At 41.6% G+C, this 22,705-nt stretch overlaps 1 protein-coding gene across 4 annotated transcripts in view; it reads right to left on the reverse strand.

The window, feature by feature from the left end:
• syngap1b (synaptic Ras GTPase activating protein 1b) overlaps positions 1 to 22,705 on the reverse strand; it is a 121,085-nt gene that overhangs the window by 54,989 nt on the left and 43,391 nt on the right. For all 4 annotated transcript variants that reach the window (XM_046398804.1, XM_046398806.1, XM_046398802.1 and 1 more), the window contains one exon: positions 18,636 to 18,741. In XM_046398804.1, the coding sequence (XP_046254760.1) occupies positions 18,636 to 18,741 (106 nt within the window). The remainder of the gene's footprint in view (positions 1 to 18,635; positions 18,742 to 22,705) is intronic.

The raw sequence follows: 22,705 nt of genomic DNA on the forward strand, positions 1-22,705 counted from the left end.
CAGTCTTTTCAGACATCACCATTGATTGGGCTTTCAGCAGTGATAAGCAATCAGCACTTCCAGAGGGGTAAAGGGTATCTTAGATCTGTTTCCATGACAACCGTGGGTTTGAAGCAACTTTTTTAAACCGTCATTGGATTGTGACACTGGACTGCTGCTGTACTCCCGTACCGCCGGTGAGATATAAAGGTGGACGGGAAACAACGTGAGCGCCTCAGCCTCCGTGTGGTTTCTGAACAGATGCTGAACTCTGTTCCGCGGCGACTCTGTGTAAGACGGTGGGTAAGAACTGACTTCACGTAGGCTTAACTTCCACCACATTTCTGCTCATGTCATCCTCAAATAGTTCCTAATCATCGCGGGCTACAGGAACTCAGTGTAGGCATTCAACAAACATTTCAGCTACTTTACCCCCCATGGCTTTCTTCTCTCTCTTTCTCTCTCTCATCCTCCTCTCTGGTTGTCTTTTCCTCTGCCTCCCTCCTTCTCTCTCACTCCCTCTCTAACACAGCCTGTCTGTCTGCTCTATAATTATTTCCATGGTTACCATTAAGGATGTGAAGCTAAGCCTGATGCACTATGGTAGTAATCTTTTCCTCTCCTCTGCCTGTTCCCTCTGTCCTCTCCTTTCATCTGTCGCTTCTTCATCTTTTTACAATGTGTTGCTATACGCGAGTCTCTGCAGCCTCCTCTCACACACTCCTTTCTAGCACTTTTCTGTTTGCTACACGTGCAGTCTGCTTAAAACCAACATTTAATTTGGAAGCTTACACAGCACCAGTACTTGCACAAATTCGTACACATGTAATCCATATGTAAGCAAGTCAGGCAGTCAGCCTGTCCCAGGGGCATTAAAATGATCGTGTTGTACTGCTGTACTTCTAAGTGTGCACAGTGAGAAACTGCAAGAGGCTTGTAGATCAGCAGCCAAAGGTGTGTGACAAACTCCCACCCTGCAGAAATGTTCTTGTGCGAGACAGAGAGTAGCGAAGTTGAAGAAATTATGACAGGCAACTGGGATCTCTTAATTTTTGCAGACAATGCGAGGTGACTGGCAGAGCACTTCTCAGGCTTAGATGCATGAATCATAGGTATAAATGATGAGCAACTGTGCTAGAAAATATCTGGTTCTTAGATAAAAAGTCAAAGGCACAACACTGTATGCATAAAAACTTTGTGGGAAATGTGGTTATTTGTTTTCTTGAAAAGAGTTAGGTGAGAAAATTGATGTTACGGCACAGTAAATCTGAAGCTACAGCCAGCACCATAAACATAACAGAAACACCCAAGGAAACCGGCAAACAAGCTAACCTGACTATGTCCAAAGGTAACAAAATCTGCTTTCCAGCATCTCCACCTCAGCTCACTTTTCAATACATCACACTGTGTTTGTTTCTAACTGTCCAACACTGTTTCCCAGTCCTTATGTAAAGCTAAGCTCACTGCCCTTTGGCTGCAGCATCATTTAAAAATGGTAGCACTCCTCTTGTCTGACTCTCAGCAAGAACGTGAACAAACATTTTGCCCAAAATGTTCACGGGTTCCTTTAAAGGCAGAAGTCAGCACACTCCCACAGATAGACAGATACTTTCGGTATGAAATATCCGACCGGCTGAGCTCAGAGCTTCGGTGGGTTCCATGTTTTGTTCCCAACTGCAATGATGCAACACAGCCCTTAGCAATGATGGTTGAGGCTGATGAGTATCACAGAGTTTAGCGACTTTTTAAACAAACTCCTTCTTTGAAACTACTTTCTATGGACCTACTCCAGTGGAAACAAAATACTTGTGGAAATGGTGGCTTCCCCTTCTTTGCAACTACACCGAAACCATATGCACTCACAACTAAAATCAGTTAAGTATGGCATTATGATTACTTTCAAAGGTTTAGTATCTCGTTAACACGATCATTTGAGTCCATTCACCCCTTGTAGAATCAGAGCTGTGGTGTGCTTGGTCTTCTCCATGAGAAATTTTACACTATTTAGACCAGTGGAAATCATTTGAATTCCTGCTGTGGAAATTGCTAAACTATTGCTGAGACTGATGTTTTGTATGTCATGCTTACTGACTCCCTAGTGCAGTGTTAATACACGAATCAGTGACTGCCATGATGCCAAAGGCTGATTTCTGTTTTCCCCTGATTTGCTCATTTGGTTACAAGAAATATACACCTACAAATACTTCAGCAAGAAAAACCATTTATCATAATTACATCGTAATTTGTTTCAGACAAATTCACTCAAATCCCATTAGCCCTCTACTAACCATCTAGAGCGCTCAACTCCCAAGAAGCCAGTGCATCCATCACAGGCCATACTGCCATGTCTACAGGACCGCCCACACCGCCAGTCAGTCAATCCAAACTTGACCAAGTCCCATCAGCCTCCAACTTTAGTGGAACCACGGCAGAGCAGACACCATCTTGTGTCTCCATGTTCTGGACGAATAGATAACAGCAGGTTCGGGCTGACAGCAGAGGAAGGAACCAGAAGAGTTGTAACAGGAAACACACTGTGACAGTCAGACCCCCGAAGAGCTGGAGGAGAAAATGGAAAGATGGGAGGAGGCCGGCTGTTGCACTGTAGGGAGTGCCACAGAGAAAGTCTTGTATTTTGTGACGGGATGATGGATGGCTGAACAAGGAGGACAGAACCAGACATGAGCCCACTGCTGCCTGGCTGGGCCTAATGCCAAGGCAGGATGACAATCAGGTGCAGAGGATGCCAGTGTGGGATGGGTATACAGCAAACATGGGAATATAGTTCTTTCTTTCTAACCTTTATCAGGCCAGCAGGGACGCTATGATCCATCAGGCCGAAATCACTGCTGGACCATATTTATTATAAATGTCTTGGTTTTAAAAATGAGCTGATTAAAACAAAATATCACAAAACAGCTTAGGGCAAATAAACAAATGTCATTCAGACAAAGTTTTCACAGTGCAATACATCATGGCTGCACAAACTTCAACACAATGGCGTCAAAGGCACTTCTCGTTGCTTTTCTAGAAGAGTACAAAACGGAGTCGCTGGCTGAGATGTTGTCGTGCAGGTGATATTGACAGGATTCTAAAGTCATAAAAATGTTGGGAAATGTGCAACAGCAGACATCCAAGGATGGAGATGTTGGTCTGTCAGCTGGTTGGTTCACCATTTAGGTGGGGACTGACATAATATCTTGAATGCTATTGCATATGTAGCCATGCAATCTGGTAAAGACATAAACTGCTATTCTTCTAGCACCTTTTATCCTGTGAAATATCTCAACATCTATTGGATGCATTGGCACAAAAGCTGAATTCCTGGACGTTGGATTCTTAGCCTTGTTTTGACATAAAAACAGGCTTTTTACTGACAGAAAGGCCATCTTTTTGTTTCAGCTTCTCTTTTGCAGCCACAAAAACAACAGACTAAGGTGGGATTCAAGCATCCACTGTGTTAGTGTTGTGAGGCAAACACGTCCAGTCGTGTCAACAGCAACCACAATCTCATTTCCTGCTCTTCAGTTAAATGTTAAATATATGTTAAAGAAATGTTTAGAAAGAAAGAAAGGGACGGAAAGGGACAGAAAGGGACAGGGGGACGGAAACTCTTCCAGAATATTGATGAAGCAAATTTCTGACTTTAGAGGGGAAAATGGAATGAACTGCTGTTTCCAGGTAATGGCCTGTTACTTCTGAGATTAGTAATTAGTGTAAAGAAAGTGATTAAGACAAAATGAGGTGAAGTGGTGGCTTTTTTACCTGAGATGATTGTGTAAAAAAAAAAAAAGCGAAAGCAAGAACTCACTGGTGATGAGCATCACATCTGTTGATTTAATGAGAATAAACTAGTGACCTGATTGATCGAGCCTCGTGCAAACACGCTGCTTCAAATGTCAGCTGTTCTGGACCAGTTTTAGCTGTCTTCAGGATCACCTCAATAATAGTCACTGTTTTTCATTATTTAGCCCTGAATTTCATATTTTTCCTCTGCCATTTTGCAGATTCAAATCAGAGCATTTCCAAATAAAAGCCCACAGTTTTAACCTTTAAAATACTGCCACCTGCAAAATGGTGCACCGACCACCCACTCGATCACATCTCTGCAGCTCTTGTTTTCAGCTACTCCGTTATTGCAAAGTCATTTGTGAATCATCAGCGCCTTGCCAACTACTGCTGTGCCGAGGGATGTGGAAGGATTTGAGGAGGTGATTATCAAGTCCAACAATGCCAAGTCGATCGTCAGGTACGTCCTTGTGTGAAGCAATCTTCAGTTGTCATGGAGAGAACAATCTCCTCGAGGAAGGGAGGTTCTTCTACACTCTGACAAGTACGTTTGGGTAAAAATCACCAGTTGAGACACACAGCTGTGCGGTTTGGATGTTATATTTTGCTTTCATAATAAACCTGAAAACAAGTCATTCTTGAGGCATCCTTGGCTTGACTGCTATCCATCTCTCTTTTTCCTGGAATTACACTGCGAAGGCACAAGGATTTTCAGAAAAACCTGGTCCCGAGTGCAGCCAAACTCTTACTTCTGGCCACCGAGCCAAGCTGAGAAGAAGACCACAGACTAATCGTTTCATCAGTCAAACTTCCAAATTTTAAGTCTGCTGTTCTGTAGGCAAACAGATGGCAAAATCAGGACCTGTGCGTCTTAACTGATCACATGACATCAACCACAAAGTCGATTTCAAAGTGTAAGGACATGAAGTTTGTTCTCTCCAAGCTGCAAAGAACGTTTGTCACGAGGTGTGAAGCGCAAACAAAACATTCTTGGATTTGATGCTTTCAGAAGAGACACAAACGCACAACCTCACACACATGCGCGCGCACACACACACATACACACACACACACAGCTTCTGAGCACTGACATATGTTAAACCTACACGACAACATGAACATATTGGTGCTTTGTCACATCCGCCTACATACGTATACGTATTGGAAAAGAACCACTTGTAGGAATAGTGTCCTGCACGCAGCGTTCAAGACTAGACTGAGACGTACTGGGCTTCACTGACGCCGCAGAAAATGAACATGTGAGCGAGTGATCCATGTGGAAATATTTCATATCAGGCAGGTGTACACACACACACACACACACACACACACACACACACCATGTCTTACTTTGGGGTGAAGACGACTGTGTGCATCAGCACAGAACAACACAGAGGATTAAGGTGGCAGCGAGACACAGAGCTGGTGTTGGCTGACAGCACCAGCCTCCTCTCCTCCCTCTCTTACTTTCAGACTCCACTATTGTCACTCTTCTTCTTTCTCTCTCGCTTTTAATTTCTCCTTTTTCTCCTGCCTCTAGCTCCTTCATCCCTCCCTCCCTCCCGCCCGTCTCTCTCTCCTCCCAAGCTGCATTACACTGCTGTGTGCAGATATTCAATTAAAAGGCTGTTGAGTATAATCTGGAAAGCGTAATGGCACCACACATACACACACTTACACACAGATCACCAGGGAAGAGAGTGAAAGAAAGATGCAGACTAATATCACACACCAGTAGGTGCAAAGGAATGGGGAGATTGTGAGATGTTCGTCAAAGAGCTACAATTGCAGATTCTATCAAGCTCATTCCAGATAGTTTTCTTTTTATTTTTTTACTCTTGGTGGCAAACACAAAGACATGCAAAAGGACTCACAGCTGAAATGTATGTGACGTTATATATTTTCAACCGATCAAAGATCGAGCGGCGTTGATGTAGTGCTGAAACTTTGTTATGACGTGATTTGAGGATGAATTCAAGGAACATCCGTCGTTGATAATCCGAATGCAAGCAGGAGCTCAACATTTATCCCTCGTTAATTTATCGTAATCTTACAAAGCCAACTAACATTCACGTCTTTTAGGATGCATGACTTTGTTTTCCCCCCAACAAGTTTAAGAAACTAAGGATTCAAGGATTCAAGGAACTTTATTGTCATACCAGCTTGCATTCACATGTTTGTGGTATGAAATTAGGACTCAGGTCCTGGGAGCAGTAAGCAGACTATAAAAATATAAAAATAGAAAAGTACGAGGTAAAAGTTGAATAAAATAGAAATATAAGCTAAATAGAATATAAAAAGAATATAAAACTAGACATTTAAATAAGCTAAATGTTTAAATAAAGAAGCCGGTTTTAGCATAACCTCTGCATCAATGTGACGAAGACCAAAGAGATGGTGGTGGACTACAGAAAGGACAGGCGCCCCACCCCTCCCCTGCACATCGGAGGAGTAGCTGTGGAAGTGGTCTCCAGCTACAGGTACCTGGGTGTGCACCTAAGCACCTAAGAAGGAGCAGAACATCTCCTGCGGAGCCTGCTCCTCTTAACAAGCTTGCAGAGGCAATCTCAGCATAAACGTCCATAAGCACCTTTAGCACAAACAACCTCCCTTAACTACTGGAGTGGAGATGCATCTCTCTGCTCTGGAATTAGCAGTTGACTCATTTCTCAGGCAGACTGCCCTGATGTTGACCCACAGAAAGTCCATTATGCAGAGTCAGTCAACCTTCTGTAGGATGGCAAAAAGCCAGGTGTTACCTCGCAGCTATTTCCCTTTTTAACTAAATTAATAAATACAACGAATAACCTTTTTGTGAACCCTGAATAATTAACATGCAGGAATTTGATAATCTAACTGATCAATACATTGTGAATTCAATGTGCACACCAGCATAAAAATATATATTTTTTGAAAACTGTTCTCTCTTGTTTGAGTTGTATTTTGTGTATTTTTCAAAAATCTTTCTGGCTACATTGTTCAGTATGGGAGAAAATCAAATGGGAGCAACTGCAACACATTTGTATTACAGTCACCAGAATAACACAAATTCTCTTTATGTATGTGTAGTCACACATGCCTAATTATCGGGAAAAAACTCTTATAAACTTTGTGTTCCTATGTCCAGCTGTTCATCTCCGTCTCTGCAGGCGGCAAACATCTGTTTTGATACAGAATAATTGATTTGAGAAGTGAGATTCGCCTGCGAGCAACATAAAAAATTCTAGCTGAGCTAATACATGATACAGCTTTCTTAATTTCCCTCCTTCGCTTTTTTTTCATTCATAAATTATCACTTCCAAATTTACTACCACCGTAGGGCATGATTTGTGATGTGACTGATTAGTGTCTTATAATATGCGCCAATGTAAAACTGGTATGAAGAATTTAGAGCTGATCAAACAACAAAAGCCAGAGAGAGAAGAAATAAATACTAACACCAATCGTTGTTAGTGAGCAGTGAGTGCAGAATTTGTCTTCCAGTCACTCTGGCAAGTACAGACTCAAACTATCATTTCACTGCAAACAACAAAGATGATTCAGAGTTCATGTGAACCAACTTCACACTGCAAACATCATGCAGGAATTTAGCAGAATCAACTGATACTTTGTCCTTAATGTAAATATGCAAGTCTTATTCATTTTTTAAATAATTTGACATTTGTCTCTCTTTTTTTATTTTTCAGACCACTTCAACACTTAGAAACATGAAATATTCTGATTTAAAGTCTCTTGACTTGAAAGGATGACTCGAATGAATGTGTTGCTGAGAGTCTACTCAGTTTATTAAATTAAGTTTGTCATTTTTCAAGGATTAACAGTCTTTATCGACTCCTCTTTCTGTCATGTTGTCTTTGTAGTGAGGGATGGAAACCACAGCTTTAAGGCCACTGTGTCCAGTGAAGAACTGACACTTAAACTTAGAATTTGTAAACGGAAAACAAATGTAATACACGACAGTTTGGCAGAACAGTTGCTGATAAAGCGTCAGACCTGAAGTTTACTGATCCTGTTCAATAAACTTAACTAAGTTGGTGTCAAAGTTTTAAAACTCATGAGGCAACTTTGAACTAAATAACCCATTTAGGTTCTGCTAACTCCTGTTGTTAAGCCAAAGGGGAAACTTAACTTTTTAAGTTGAACCAGCTTGAAATTAAAATACAGCACATCTGCAGATAGGTTGTGTGTGTGTGAGTATGTGTGAGCGCCTTTACTTTGAATTTCAGTAACCTCCCCCATCATTGTCTGTCTTTCGAACAACAGCTTACTAAATTTAAAACGCTCCCTCATCAGAATCCCTCAGCGAAGCTTTGAGCCATGTAATTATTTCATCTACATCACTTTATTGCATTGTAATTAAAACAACAAAGTTTTCTTTGGTGACGGACTGATGACAATTTTCCATATCAACAAAAAATAAATTCATAAACAAAGTCAGAGCTGCTTTTCAGCATACGGAAATGTTGGAGATTTTGTACTCTATGTATTAGATATGTTGGATTACATACATTAGTATGTATAATCTACTTCTGAGATGTCTGAAATGAACCGTTTAGGTAACTAATAGGAAAAAGACACGACTATTTAGGACAAGACCCGGTCTTAAACCTGACAGACGAGTGTCCCACTTTCACTTTATCCCCAAACATCCGAGTTGCTGGGCTGTAAAAACAGTATCTTTCTGGCACTGGCGTCAACATTCGTGAAGTGGTACTGTAACTGCAGTCGTCATGCCGACCATCTTGTCTTGGACCTTTTTCCGTTGCTTTCTGAAGTCTGTTTTTACTCTTTTGTCAAGGCGGATGCATTGGCAACTTGTCAGCAGCTCGGTCAAGGTTGCTGCGCTGTGGTTTTCTTGTGCATCTCTACATCTACTTCACTGTGCCAGCACAGGGCCAATACTGCTGCTGTTAACAACATATTCATGATTCACACCTGGGTGGCTGATGCATAGCTGAGAGCTGGCAGAAAGCCAGAGGTTAGAAAAGCACTTTAGGCTTCTATATGTTTGACGAATGATTGTCATAACTCATTATATCACTGATCTTTCTGTTAAGTTGATGACAATTGGCTAATACTTAGCTGCCTCTTAATTATTAACATCTTTGAACCTAAATACCTGCTAAATGGAAAATCATGATGACACAAAATGTTTTGTAATTTGTGGCAGGTTTAACAAATATTTGTTTCCTTGGGTAATTTTAGTGCATGATACACTAATTTAAGATCTTATTTTCATTTGGCCCACACATTTTATAATTGTTGTAAACAAACCCATTTATATCATGCTAAAAAAATACGTGACATGTAAGATATTGTTCATTTAGGTGTAGTAGTCACAGTGTATTACTGTACGACTGAGAATGTTGATATGCAGACGTGCCAACGTGACCAACGTGCCTGCATGTGCACATTGCAGACCTATTCACATACTTTTTATGCAGTGCACTTAGATCTCTTCCCAATAATAAACACTTACTCTGTTGCTTTAAATGTGTGGAAAGGCTAGAAACCTTTGAAATGGATGGTGAATGAGACACACTCCCACCTGCAGCTACTGTTGAGATGAGCCTGAATATAACACTTCACCCCAAAACTCTGTCTGAAGAGCTGTGAAGTGCCCAATAGTAAAAGACTGGCTGTTCTGGGACTCTGCCAGGTGTGAATGTGTGTAACTCAGTGCGAGGCATGGCGTCACTGAGCACATGCACTCACATAAAACTGAAAAAAAAAAAAAAAGTAGAAAACTGCAGTGAGAAAATGACTGCCATCTTGTCTGGAAGAGATACAGGTTTGATGCTCCCTAGTTTGAGCTGTGGGGGAGTTTGAAGGTATCAAACAGCTGCATGAAGCCGTTTATTTCCCAGTGGGATAGATGCTGATGTACCAGATCTCCATAATGCCACCTCAGGGGAAATTGTCAGATGAGTTGATGTGGTTTGATGTGGCACACGTGACCGTCTGTCTGTCTCTTTGATTTGATGTACGTCTACATCAATGTGACTGCAAGTGTCATGCAGATGATATTTCACAACTTCCATGCAAATTGGAAAATATCAGCTGACCAAATGCTGAAAATGAAAATGAGAATACAATGTTTGTTTTGTCCACGACATCTGATTTTTAAGGCTAACTCTGTTTATTATGACTTGGATCTTGTTTTATCAGTTTTGGCCATCATTTCTAACAGTTATGACAAAACTGTACAAACTCTCATCAACAACATCTCTGAAATGAAGTGACAACATGATAAGAAACACAAGCATTCAAACCATTAGACAGCTTGTCAACAAACAACTTGCCAGCTGAGTACAACATTATTATTACCAATAGGAATGAAGCAAGAAACAGGCCAATTTCTTGTCAACTTTTAGAGAGGAGCGACAGAAACCGTCCTGATTGAAAAGATTATGAGCTGGCATGGGCCGTGGGCAGCCTGGAACAGGATGGTGATTAAAACCGTCCAGAACATCATTGGTATCCATCTACGGAGCATCAATGATATCAGTAAAGTGCCTGCCCAGAGTCCAAAGGATACTAAAAGACAACACCCACGACAGCCACAGCCTGTTCACCCTGCTGTCATCCGGCAAGCGATACAGAAGTATCTGCTGCCATACTGCCAGACTACAGAGCAACTTCTTCCTTCAGGCTGTGAAGCTCCCCAACTCATCCTCTGCACTCCACCATAATTTTGTAGCATAAAAGGATTACAGCTTGCATTTCGTTGTGCCACCCTGGGCTGCAGAATGACAAATAAACGAACCTTGAAATAAGATAAAAGTTGTAAAAACTGAACTTAAAATCTTGTTTCATTTGGCCTCTAAAGGCTTGTTGCAGTTATTTGTGAGTGTCCTCCAGGGTGTGTCAGTCCACCATGGTGTAATTATGGGAGAGAGCAATGAAACACTGCTTTTCAATCTGGTGTTAAGTTACTCTTGAAAACTTCAACAGTCTTCAAACTGTCTTAGGATATTAATTTTATTTATTAACTGTTTCATAATTTGGCTAATCTGTCTTGTCAGGACTGCATGGTTTGATCAGGTTTGACTGACAGTGTTAAGGTGTTACAGCTGACTTGGGCAGATTGTGGGGTGCATCCTCTGCAGTCAGCCAATCGTGGCTAGTAGTTTATTGACTGTTGAGGTGGAAAATATATTTAAGATCTGCCTAACACCAATTTGTAAACCTATTTGTGTTTTCCTGCTTAACACAATTATGTGGGCAGATACAGGTTTTCTGAGCCACACTCAGTTTTTCCTGGCACTTCTTGGCAACATTACCCCCTGGATTAAAGTACCCCCGGTGGAGAATTGCTGGTGTAGATCATCGCTGCTTCATTGTGATTGTGATTGATTGTGACGATCAATGAGTCTTGCAATGAAAGTGTCTGCATCTCTGAGTGCTAAAGTCATCAAGACACATTCCTGGAGCATTTATAGAAAACGAATGAATGTACCGTATATAATACTACATACTGTACATATATGGTGTGCAGTCTAAACATATCAAACACTTGGGGAAGACAAGTTGTCTGAAATCATCTGCTTCAACACCTTGAAGAGGTGTAGCGTTTGGTGAGTGAACCTTTCGCAGAGGTTTTAAATCCTCTCATCGTTGCATGGCAGATAGAAGCAGTCTCTGTGGACGAGAGAGCAGTGTGTGTGTGTGTGTGTGTGTGTGTGTGTGCAAGCTGACGACTACCACACCTGAAGCTGACTAAGAACCGCAGTGTTGGAGCTCTGAAGACCCTCGTGTGAGCTGAGCTGGTGGCCGGCTGTCACTCAAACTGAGGCCGGGCTTGCTCGCTTTCTCTCGTTATTTTTCCACTTTATGCATGTTGTTAAGGTATGATAATATAGCTGTCCGTTATATCACACCAGCCCACGGGGTATATCACTCAGAAAGACATTTCATGTTATATAATCATCCCATTTACATATCGTTTTGCATAAAAGTCTTCATGCATGGTGTGGTTAAGACTGCCCTGCCATATTATCTCAAAATGCCAGCTGTGAGCAAACACCTTGGAGAACGAAGTGAAGGAGATCTGATTGTCAGCCAGGTGGTGAGACAGTTCAGTCTGAAATATCAGTCTTCTTCTTTAGCTGTTTTCTAATAATGTCAGATAAACTTGATATCGCTCCATCCCACTGTAAACACCCACCCAAACACCAGTGGAGAACTGATATCTCTGGTCCGCCTGACTCTCTCGTTTCAACTCAGAAAGACCTTGAAAGTTTGAATGTAAAGCTCTGCCTCGCAAGCTTGTTTTCGGCTTTGATACTCAGGTGAAGAATACTGTTCAGTAATATTTTCCACAAGTGAGAAATCTATCTACCATAGAGCATTTTTCATCCCCCGCAGGCCTGAAAAATATTATCTATAATGCTAACATTTACTAATGATGGTGAGGAAATTTTGATAAGATAAGATAAGATAAGATGAACTTTATTGATCCCGCAGTGGGGAAATTCACCTGTTGTGGCAGCTCACAAGAACACAATGATGATTGAAGGTGCAACAGGAAAAGACAGAAGATCACCAAAGCTTTTTCTGAGGTTCAGTACGGACATCTGAACCAGGAGCTGTTCAGCAATTTGAACCTCATGGTGGTGCTAGAGGTAAAGTTTGGGGATCATGAAAGTCATTAGGATTCCTCCTCTGTAGATCATAAACATCTGCAGAAAATTTCATGGTAATCCATTCAACTTGTTGGATATTTCAGTCTGGACCAAAGTGGTAGGCAGATCAGCATACAGACCAACACTGTCATCCACCAAAGCAATACATTTTCATACTGATCAGTGTGGTCTCAATAGTTTAATTAGCAAGCTATTGGCATCCCTCAAACGTCGAAGCAAGGCAGCACCACATTTGTGTTAGGGTAAGGTGTCTGGCTAATCGGGTGGTTAACAGAACACTGTACCAAAATAAAACTACATGCAGTTTCTAAATCTTTTGAAATTTTTGCACTCAGTTCTAAATTCCAGGAACTTCTAAAAATGAACTATTCATGATTTCCAGCATGGTAAGAATCATTATTTGCTTACCCTAAAATATGCAACCCAGGGAAATATTCAAAACATATAAAGCAGTTTAGCAAAGCGCAGCATCACTCAGACAGTTCACTGATCCAACCCAGTGGACATGCAGCTTCCTAAAGTGCTGCACTCATTTTCGGAAGGCCTTCGTGTCCATGTCCATCAAAAGCCGAACGCAACGCTTTCGCAAATCATTTGTATTCATTCACAGTTCCAAAAGCAAGACAGCCAGATGATTCAGCAAAACTCTCTCTAAACACAAGCCCGGGCTTCTCAGGGGCAGACTTTCACTTTCCACAGAGACTGAATCACAAGGTTTATGAACTGTCAGCCTGCACAAGTAACGCTGCCACTCCAGCTCACATTGACGCAAAAGGCTTCCATTGTCACAACACTCTAAATGAACTCCGAACACTGCCATTTTTTGGAATTTTCTTCATAATACAGTTTAATAATCAAAAGGCACATTTAAGTGGTACAATATCTTGCAAAATGTCCCTTTGTGACCTTTCCTGGAATCCTGGATTGTTTGAAAAATGAGTTAAAATGTTAGAATGACACTCACACCCTGACAGCTCGCCAGCCTACACTAAGGCCCTTAAAATCCACAGCAGGAGGTTCAGTTCAGATGGAACAAGACAAGAATTGTGCAGGTTGTTGGTTGGGTAATTTAACAGCACAATGGGGTCATTTAACGGTCAGCTGCAGCAAAGAACAGTTATTAGATAGCTAATATACATGTCTGTAAGAGTCACCAAGGTTGTCATTCTGGTTTTCATACCACAAAATAAGCAAAACATATAAAGATGAGGGTCATGTTCCTTCCAAATAAACGCAAGTGCACCAACAAACACATGCATCTCTGTAAATATGCCACCAATCCTCAAAAGTATCAAACATCCACCCTTTGTGGGCTTGTAAGTTTGTAAATTTTGTCGTTTCCTCTTATAATGGATTGCAAGACGGGTGCAAAGAGGAAAATTACACATCAAAACATTCATAGATCCAACTGTGCAAAATTCTCAAAGCAACACAGTCAATTTAGCTGCTGGTCACGCATCCTTGGCTTAAATGCGTTCAACATATGACTAAATAACACTATTTGTGTGTTGTGGCACTTGTGTGTTTCAGGCCAGATGTAGGAAGCAAGTGATGAAGTTTTATCTGCCGTCTCTGCATGCAATATCTTACCAAGTTCAACTGCGAGAAAAGAAAAACTAAAATATGTGTTGTGGATGTTAATGTGCAAAAGAGTAAAGAATAATGAAAGACCTGTGCCACTCACAAGGTTGTCACTGCTGTGCGTATTCAAATCATACAGGTGATCCCATACATCCACTGACCATCACTACCAGATTCTACAGCTATGTAGACCACGGTCATCGAGTCGAACAATCATCCTCTGGACAGGCAGAGCAGGAAAGTTTGCAAACTTATTCATGTGCCCCTGCTGTTTACTGTTTATTGAGATCGGTTGTCTGTCTGTTGACAGATGTTGGTTAGCATTAGCTACCCAGCAGGTGGGGACAGACTGTACAGAGAAGATCTCTCCTTACCAGAGACGACACCTCCTCAACAAGCCAAAGAGCTCATTTTGTCTTTGTAGTCTTTATTCTGTCTGTCTCTTCTGAGAATGGGACAGAGAGGCCTTGTTCAGACCTACAGCCCAAATCCATTTTTTGGCATCCAGATTTATCCAGATTTTAGAAAGTCTGGATAGCAAAAAAGACACATGACATGCAATTATTGCAAATCTGATCCAAGCCACATTTGGAAATGGTTTGAGATGCAATTCCAATTGGATTTCTACTGACTCGTCTCAGTCTGGACATCCTGGCTGCTCAAATTGGTTTTTCAAAGTGTCTTTTGCTTCACTCGTAACACGACACCAACAGCAACATCAAATTGTAATCTATGCTGCTATTAAACGAGCGGCCTAGTGCAACTGAAAATACTATCTGTTTACAAGTACAGTATGGTAACTTTTTACTTGGTGAAGATCTCACAGTGGTTGAATTGCAGATGTTTATTTCAAACATTTGCCATCAAACACGGAAACTAAAATAGTGCAGAGAAATCATCTGTACCCTTTTGTTTTAGTCTTCCTGAGATGACAGATTGGAATGACTCATGATGTTTGTCTCAACAGTCTAACATCTTTTTTTTTCTTATGTGATTTGTCTTTTCTGTCTTTAATTTATTGTCTCAGTGTGTTCTATTTTCCTCTTTTTGAAAGAAAACATGTAGCCTGTGGGTTGAGTGGGTGAGAGGAGTGGGAGGGTGTCAAAGAGGGAACAGGGTAAAGGCCGTGTGATGAGACAGAACAGAAGCTCCAGGATGGGGAGAACAACAGGAGGTTAAATCTAGTACCCATGCTGCTTCTGTATTATTTATATCTAAGCCTATGAAAAAAATGACCAGACATTGTGTGCCCAGAATGCAGCACTGAGGCGGAAATACAGTTAAAATATTGCACGAAGGTCACAAATTGTAAAGGGTACTGCAATAATTTCTCACCCGAGCCTGCTTTATCATTATTGTCTGCTAATTTGAGATGGCCAAAGGAACAAGTGAGATCTACAAGGACAAACAGAGGAGAAGTCACCGTGTGTTGCTGAAAAACCATTCAGCCGAAGCTAACAACCAATCGGCTTTGGAGCGTTACCGTTTTTTGTTTTTTTTTCCTCCCTGCGGCTAAGTCATTCAGATAATAAGGCTACTCTCAATAAGAGAGAAGACTTAGACGAAGTCAATTCACAATTTGAACACAAAACATTAAAAGGCCAAATTCATTAATGAGGATTATCACATCACATTCTGGAGAGGTTAATAAAGAAGAGAGAGAGAGGATGTGATGTTTCTTTTTTGTATACAGCATGTATGAAAGGTATGGAGAACAGTTTATCTCATAATAATAACATGAAAATTAGCTGGAAAGTGTCCTCAACCCATGATCCTTACATTACAATACTGCTGGCCATGTTGTCAATCAAAGGAGAAAGTTTTACTTTCACCTCTTTGAGAAGCAAACCTGAGGGATCTTTGACAAAAGTCTTGTTTGTGTTATCTGTTTATGCTAAAAAGCTGTGCAAGTGTCCTTTGGGCTCTAATGTTAATGATATGAAACTGAAGTGCTCTAAAAGTCTCACAGATCTAATTTTGATTAGTTGTAAGAACAGTGATCCTGTGTAGTAAGTATTAATGCAGTCCTTCAAGAACAGAGCAAGGTGTTTGCAACCGAACATAAAGAATTTTTTTTTGTTTAGTTAGGACGATGTCATTTCCCCACTGTCACAGTCATGAAATGTTAATGAATAAAATGAAATGCATAAAATGCTTATGCTGCACTGTAATTATCCTGCAAAATTAATGTCTTCATTATGAGTTAATTACCTCCTCAACTTTAAAATGTTTTTCTGGAACACTGAAGGTACACACAAGTGGATGAAAAAGGAAAACGATCTGCATCGCTTGATGTGTTGTGACAGTGACAGAGGAGTGAAAAAACCTATTGAGGCATTATGTGTTTGTGACTAATCGCAGATCGACTGTAAAGCCCCAAAATCTTCCATCTGAGTGTGTCGCTACATCAGGCATCCAGCTGGGATTGTTGTCAAATGTCTCCATTCATCAATATCTTGTGAAAAATGCAGGCTTTTACCCCTCTGATGAATAATGAATTAAGGCTGATGTATTAGCGTTGTCACAAACACATGGACGGGTGCTTGGCAGCAGCAGCAGCTGCATCTGCAGTTTAATCTCCTCAGCACACTGAAATATTCTGAACTGTCACGTTTGAATGTGCTGATGATAGTGAGGTCATAGCTTTTAATGTTGTGTACGACGCAACTCAGTCATCTTTCTGAAAAGAAATGTTGAAATGTCATTAATGTTTGCAAAACGTGCTCATTGTAATAATTAACTTGCACAGATATTGATACCTTTGAACTGAGTTGGGACACCTGACCATTATACACCAACAGGGACTTTCATGACATCTCATTCTACACACACAGACAGCTTTGCAGCTCTAACAGCTTCCACTCTTCTGTGAAGGCTTTCCACAACATGTTGGAGTGTTTCTGTGGGACTTTGTGCCCATTCATGCAGTAGAGCATTTGTGAGGTCACACACTGATGTTGGACCAAAAGGTCTGGCTCACAATCTTGTTCCAGTTCATCCCAAAGGTGTTGGATGGGGTTGAGGTCAGGGCTCTGTGTGGGCCAGTCAAGTTCTTCCACACCAAACTCATCCAACCATGTCTTTATGGAGCTTTGCTTTGTGCACTGGGGCACAGTCATGCTGGAATAGAAAAGGGCCTTCAACAAACTGTTGCCACAAAGTTGGAAGCATAGCATTGTCCAAAATGTCTTGGTATGCTGAAGCATTAAGATTTCCCTTCACTAGAAATGAGAGGCTGAATCCAACCCCTGAGAAACAGCCCCGTACCATGCCTGAATTCAATAATGAAGAGGTGTGTCCCAATACTTTTATCCATATAGTGCATTTGCCAAAATGTTGAAAAGTTCCTTTAAATTTATTTTATTTACTTGACAGATTCTAAAATTCAAAACGAGAAGCTGGAATCATTCCAGTTCAAAATAAATAGATGACATGGTATATTTTCATGCAGCGGTTCATTAAACAATCTTGGTGAACACCAAACACCTCATTGAATTAGCCTCATCCCTGAACTTCCATCAGCTCAGTGTTATATGTCAGGGGATTTAGACGGTAGACTTCACTCTCACTGTGGCCTTATGACAACTTCGATTTGCTGTTTTGGTGATGAAGAGATTAATTGCCTGCAGCCCATTAATCTCTGCTGGCTTTGGACGCAGTCTCCACAGATGGTCCATAATGGTGTCAGCGGCATACTAACATATGCAAACATGTTTACTATACCATTACACATGGACAATGTGAAATGGCATTGCTATGTCAGCATATGTCAAAGCGTGGCAGGACCGTGTCAACTGATGTGTCAGTGCTTGACCGCCTCGAGGTCAGAGAGGCACTCGTGAAAACGGAGGGAAATATTTATTCGGATGAATCAGCACAACTGTTGAGCAACGGCAGAATCGCGAACGGAGGACGTCGCGGGGGAGGACCTTAAAATAGCTGAGTGAGACGGAGAGGTGGAGGGTGAAGGAAGAGGAACTGAGCGGGACATTTGTAGAGGACCCAGAGAGACTGAGTCAGGCAGAACAAACAGAGGAAGACAGCTATCAGAGGGCCAGTTTCACTGAAGAAAGTTTACAAGCTTAGAGAAACAAGAAAAAGCAAAGATGACTGCGAAAATAAAACTTCTACATAGACAGAGGAAGACATAAATAGACAGAAGTCCTGAAAGATAAACATGACTGTTAAGGTATCATTAAATGAAATTCATTTCGAAGCGAGATAACCGATGAATCACACGTGACAAAAGAGCAGCCCGGCAAAATCCGGGAGAAAGAAAACGGCTGCCTCAAGCTCTGATCAGATGGGATGCTTTTATCTCAGATGCAGAGTGCTGCTGTGAGAGCTGCTAGTAACAGACAGTAATGGCTCCAAGGGTGCACAGGGCTTGTCACTGATAGTCGGCTATGCTGTTATGATAAGCAAGCTAACCTGAAGCAAAGCAGGATGTTTTTGAAAATCAGACTGGGCAGGGAAGTTGAATAAAGTTGAGACACATGCAAGGCGTCACCCAAAAATCACTCCATGAAATCAGGTACATGCATGGGTGTGTAATTTGTTTTGATACGATTTGATTTCACATTTATGTCTTGTGTCGTGATTAGAATAGCTTAAAAGCTGCTTTAAGGTCTGTGCACTCACCCATTTCGGGATGGTGCCGTCCCTCAACAGGAACGCTGACTGTCCGCCGCAGTAGCTTGTTCCTGTGAGACTCTGAGCGCCTCTCGCGCATCAGCAAAGGATGTACCTGCATGGAGAAAGCACAAGGTCAGTACATACACAAACACAGAGTGAAGCACTGCATCCTGATGTTCTGCACAGAATATGAAGTGCAACTGCACACTCTGTGTTCTTCTCCTTGAACCACTGTGTTCACATTGTGTTTTATAAATAAAGCTGTCACGCTAATAGCAGTAGAAAACAGCTCAGTTTATCTAACTTGTTTTTTCAGAATAGACTGAAAAAAGTGATTAAAATGGCTAAAAACAAACGATGCAAAAGAGATGTGTAACAGCTACCAGCGAGGTTCACGAAATCATGAGTGAACCGAAGGAACAACAACCAAGCGGTTCAAATTCATCCCAGACGTTTATTTAATGTTACTGCGAGGTCAGATGCAACCCACAGTCTACCAGTTACATCATATTCTTTCAAGTCTGAACACACATGATTCAACAAAACTAAAAAGCAAGACTGGCTTATCTGGTAAGAAACAAAGCTGGAATTCCAAAAAATTCACCTCTGTCACAACACATCAAGACACCATCCTCGACAGCACTCCGCGGGATCTCGATAAACACATTTATTTTGGTATCAGAAGTGTCCTGGTTTCCATTTGTAATCTGGTTGTGGGTCAAGTAGTGTTGACCAATCACGTTTGAGCGGGCTTTGGTTGCACGCAGGTCTGTGTTGGTTGTTGGAAATGAAATATTGGAACCTATCAGCTCTGATGATGATCGACCTTTTGTTAGCTTTTTGTTTTTTATTAAATTCACATGCAGATATCTGTTTTAAGAGATTTGTCATCTCTCAACTCCGACTGCAGTCTCACATCTCAAGTTGCTCTAAATGATGACCAGCACATGAAAGTGGAAATCCTGGGCCCGAAACACTGTCCCCAGAGGCTCAGTCATCAAAAGAGCCAAAGGGCTGTGAGATTGTTCCTTGAATGATACATTATGTCTGATGTGGTGGAACTGAAATCTGAAAACAAAAAGAAGAGGAAAAAGATGTATATAGAAAAAAATAAACCACATTTCACTGCTCCGGCACAGTTGGCCCCACAGTCCCTGAATTCATAAAAGTGAGACTTGAGGGAAAATAAATGGCAGAATGTGCCACACTAATCAGAGGCACTGGTCCTTCTGAAACATCACAGCTACGCTCAGAAAATACAGCATATACTGTAAAGTGCAGAACTGTAAATCTCCGCTGAACACCAGAGCTAATACTTTGTTGGCACTGGGCCCCAGAACACTGAGAAACACAAAAAGATATAAAAAGTGACTGTGGAAATTCATGATGAGTTTTACTTTTAAAATAACACACTGTGACGCATTGAGGGGCGAGCGTTGGGCTGCTGTATTACACCGCATTAGTTTTGGCTACTGTACTCGTACCTAATAAACTGGTAGGCAGGTACAGTCAGGTGAGCTAATCGCAGCCACTGTCCTCTACGTATCCTCACCGACACGAAGTCAGGGAGTCTGCGGGAATGACAGCAGCCTTGTCTGTGTTGTGCTATGGGACTGCCTTTGAGTGCGTCCTATTGAGACTAGGGTGTAACAGAAATCGGGACATAAAGAGGAGCTGGTATGTGCACAGAGAGCCGGTGTCAGAAGGCGGGACTATAGCTGCACAGCGGTGCAGCACAGTGCAGCCTGGGGGGCTTTGGGACAAAGCCAACAATGCTGAAGGACACTGGCAGGTCACACTGAGCCATATGTCCCACGAGACAGCCGAGCGCCACTCACTCTGAAGGAGCCCTGTTAAGACGAACTGAAGCCAAAGTGGGTGGGTGTGTTTTGTGTGGGAGTGTTGCCTGCATCTGACTACTATCTTGCATGTACAGATGTGTGTCCATCAAAGCGAAGGGACATCAAACTTTAATGCAGGCACTGGGTCCACTTCAGGCTTCTAATACTCTCCACTAACACGCTATGGCTGAATCACATCAGACACATGAACACACACACACACACACACACACACACATATGCACATGCACGTAAGTGCATATCTCTACTGCAATAATTTAGTTAGACAAGCCAAGCAGAAGACGCTTCACATCACAGCATCAGGATCCTGTTTATTTGAGTCTCTAAATCCAACTTAATCAGGGACAAGCGTCATAAATCAACTGCCGATATGATTTCGCTCTGCGATGCTGCTTGTACAACTTACGAGCACCACACTGCATTGCAATGCAGTGCTTTCTGGGAAAATATTGCTTGTTGTAATGAAGTTAGAGTACAACCTCCTGATGAAAAATATATTCCATTCTTTATGAGTCCAGTGTGAGAATGCACAGAGCCTATGTGTTAATTTACTGAGTTTCCCTTCTGAGGGGCAATTACAAATTATATTTGGTTTTTTTTTAATCACTGCGTCTGTTCGTCCTCTGCTTTGACAATCAAATATCTACTCTTGGATGTATCGCCACATAATTCAATTTTTGCTGATCCTCTAACTTTTGCATTGGGCCAATACTTTTATTCAAATTCAAGTTTTAGATTCTTGTTATTGCCTGTGAAAAATTGCTGCCTTTTTTCCCTCATAAGTGCCATCAATCCTCTATCTATGCACTCTTATATTGCACTAGCAGGTTTTTATCTTGTCATCTGTGTGCACGTTTAAGTGTGCATCTCACTGCATCTAACTCTAATATTTCTGCATATTGTTCTATATATGGTGAGAAACTTGCCTCTGTCTGCAATAATGCTCCACAAATGAACTTCATAAATTATTCCATGTGTTGTGAGACTGTGCGTTTTCGGGAAGTCTATTCAGAATTCGTTTATGGATAAAACAACAGGAATGTCTCTTCCAGAGGCCAAATAAAAAACAATTGTCGCCATGGGACAGTCCAACCAATAGCTGTCAAGGTATTAACTGCATAACAGATTAACATGATCCTGCTTCAGGTTAAATCCAAGTCTTTTAATTCTCTCAACCAGATTAATGTAAGGAACAGCAGTGGAGAGTGGCCGAGCACACTGTCTGACTAATTGAATATGCTTCAGTGCCGATGAGCAACAGTAAACCTGAATTAACCTCACAGCTCTTCACTGATCAGGCTAATAAAGGCACAGTTGCATGTATGTAGCTTTGCTGTCGACTCATGTTTCTTTACAGCGTTTCTAAATATACATAATAAACGAAACGGTTTCATAATGCCTGACTGAGCACTGTGCCAGCTCTGACTCCATGAAGAAGGAGTGTGGAGGAGTAGCAAACCTAGACCCCAGGTAATCTCACTGAACAGTTCTGTGGTTATTGAAGGAATAGTAGTGATTTTCAGCAGGGTTAAAGTGATGCTTCTCTCCGTCCAGATTTTCAGCTGTTGCCATGGAATCCAGAGGAGACAAATGGGCTGCATTTACTTTTATCTACAGTATGAGTTGTGAGCTGGTTACAAAACACACTTTTGGTAAGGTTAGTGTCTTTTCCATACAGATCAGCTGTTTATGTATTGGATGCAAATTAAGAGAGCGCAAACATGTATTTCCTAACACGAGCTGCACACAAATAAAGATCTGAAATTCACGAGTCTTAAAAAGTTAAATCCTTGACAAGCCATCCAGATGTCAACACTATCCAATTAAAGGAGCTAAATATGGTAATTTTACTTAATCACATCTACTTGAACAAGAACAAGCCCACTCACTCTCTCCCCTACTGCTGCCCTGCCCAGTGCAATTCATCACTGACAACTTGACTCATGGAAAAGATCCAGAATACCCTTCTACCCCACCCCGACACATCAGCCCACCAATAAGCACCAGTGCTTCAAGGAGGGATGGACAGACGACACCTGGAGGCTATTTTTACCCTGCGTGTGGCAGGATTTGATTGGTCAGATGTCGCAGGGTCTGCAGCTGGAGACATAACATCAGCTCCGAGGTTGCCATGAGTGGGCACGGGGGAGCTGGCAGGCCTGCACTCAGCATCCACAGAGAGGCGGCATTAGGCTAACACACTGACTTTTAACC

The sequence above is a fragment of the Scatophagus argus genome, chromosome 9 (genome assembly GCF_020382885.2).
Source record: "Scatophagus argus isolate fScaArg1 chromosome 9, fScaArg1.pri, whole genome shotgun sequence".
NCBI lineage: Eukaryota > Metazoa > Chordata > Actinopteri > Scatophagidae > Scatophagus > Scatophagus argus.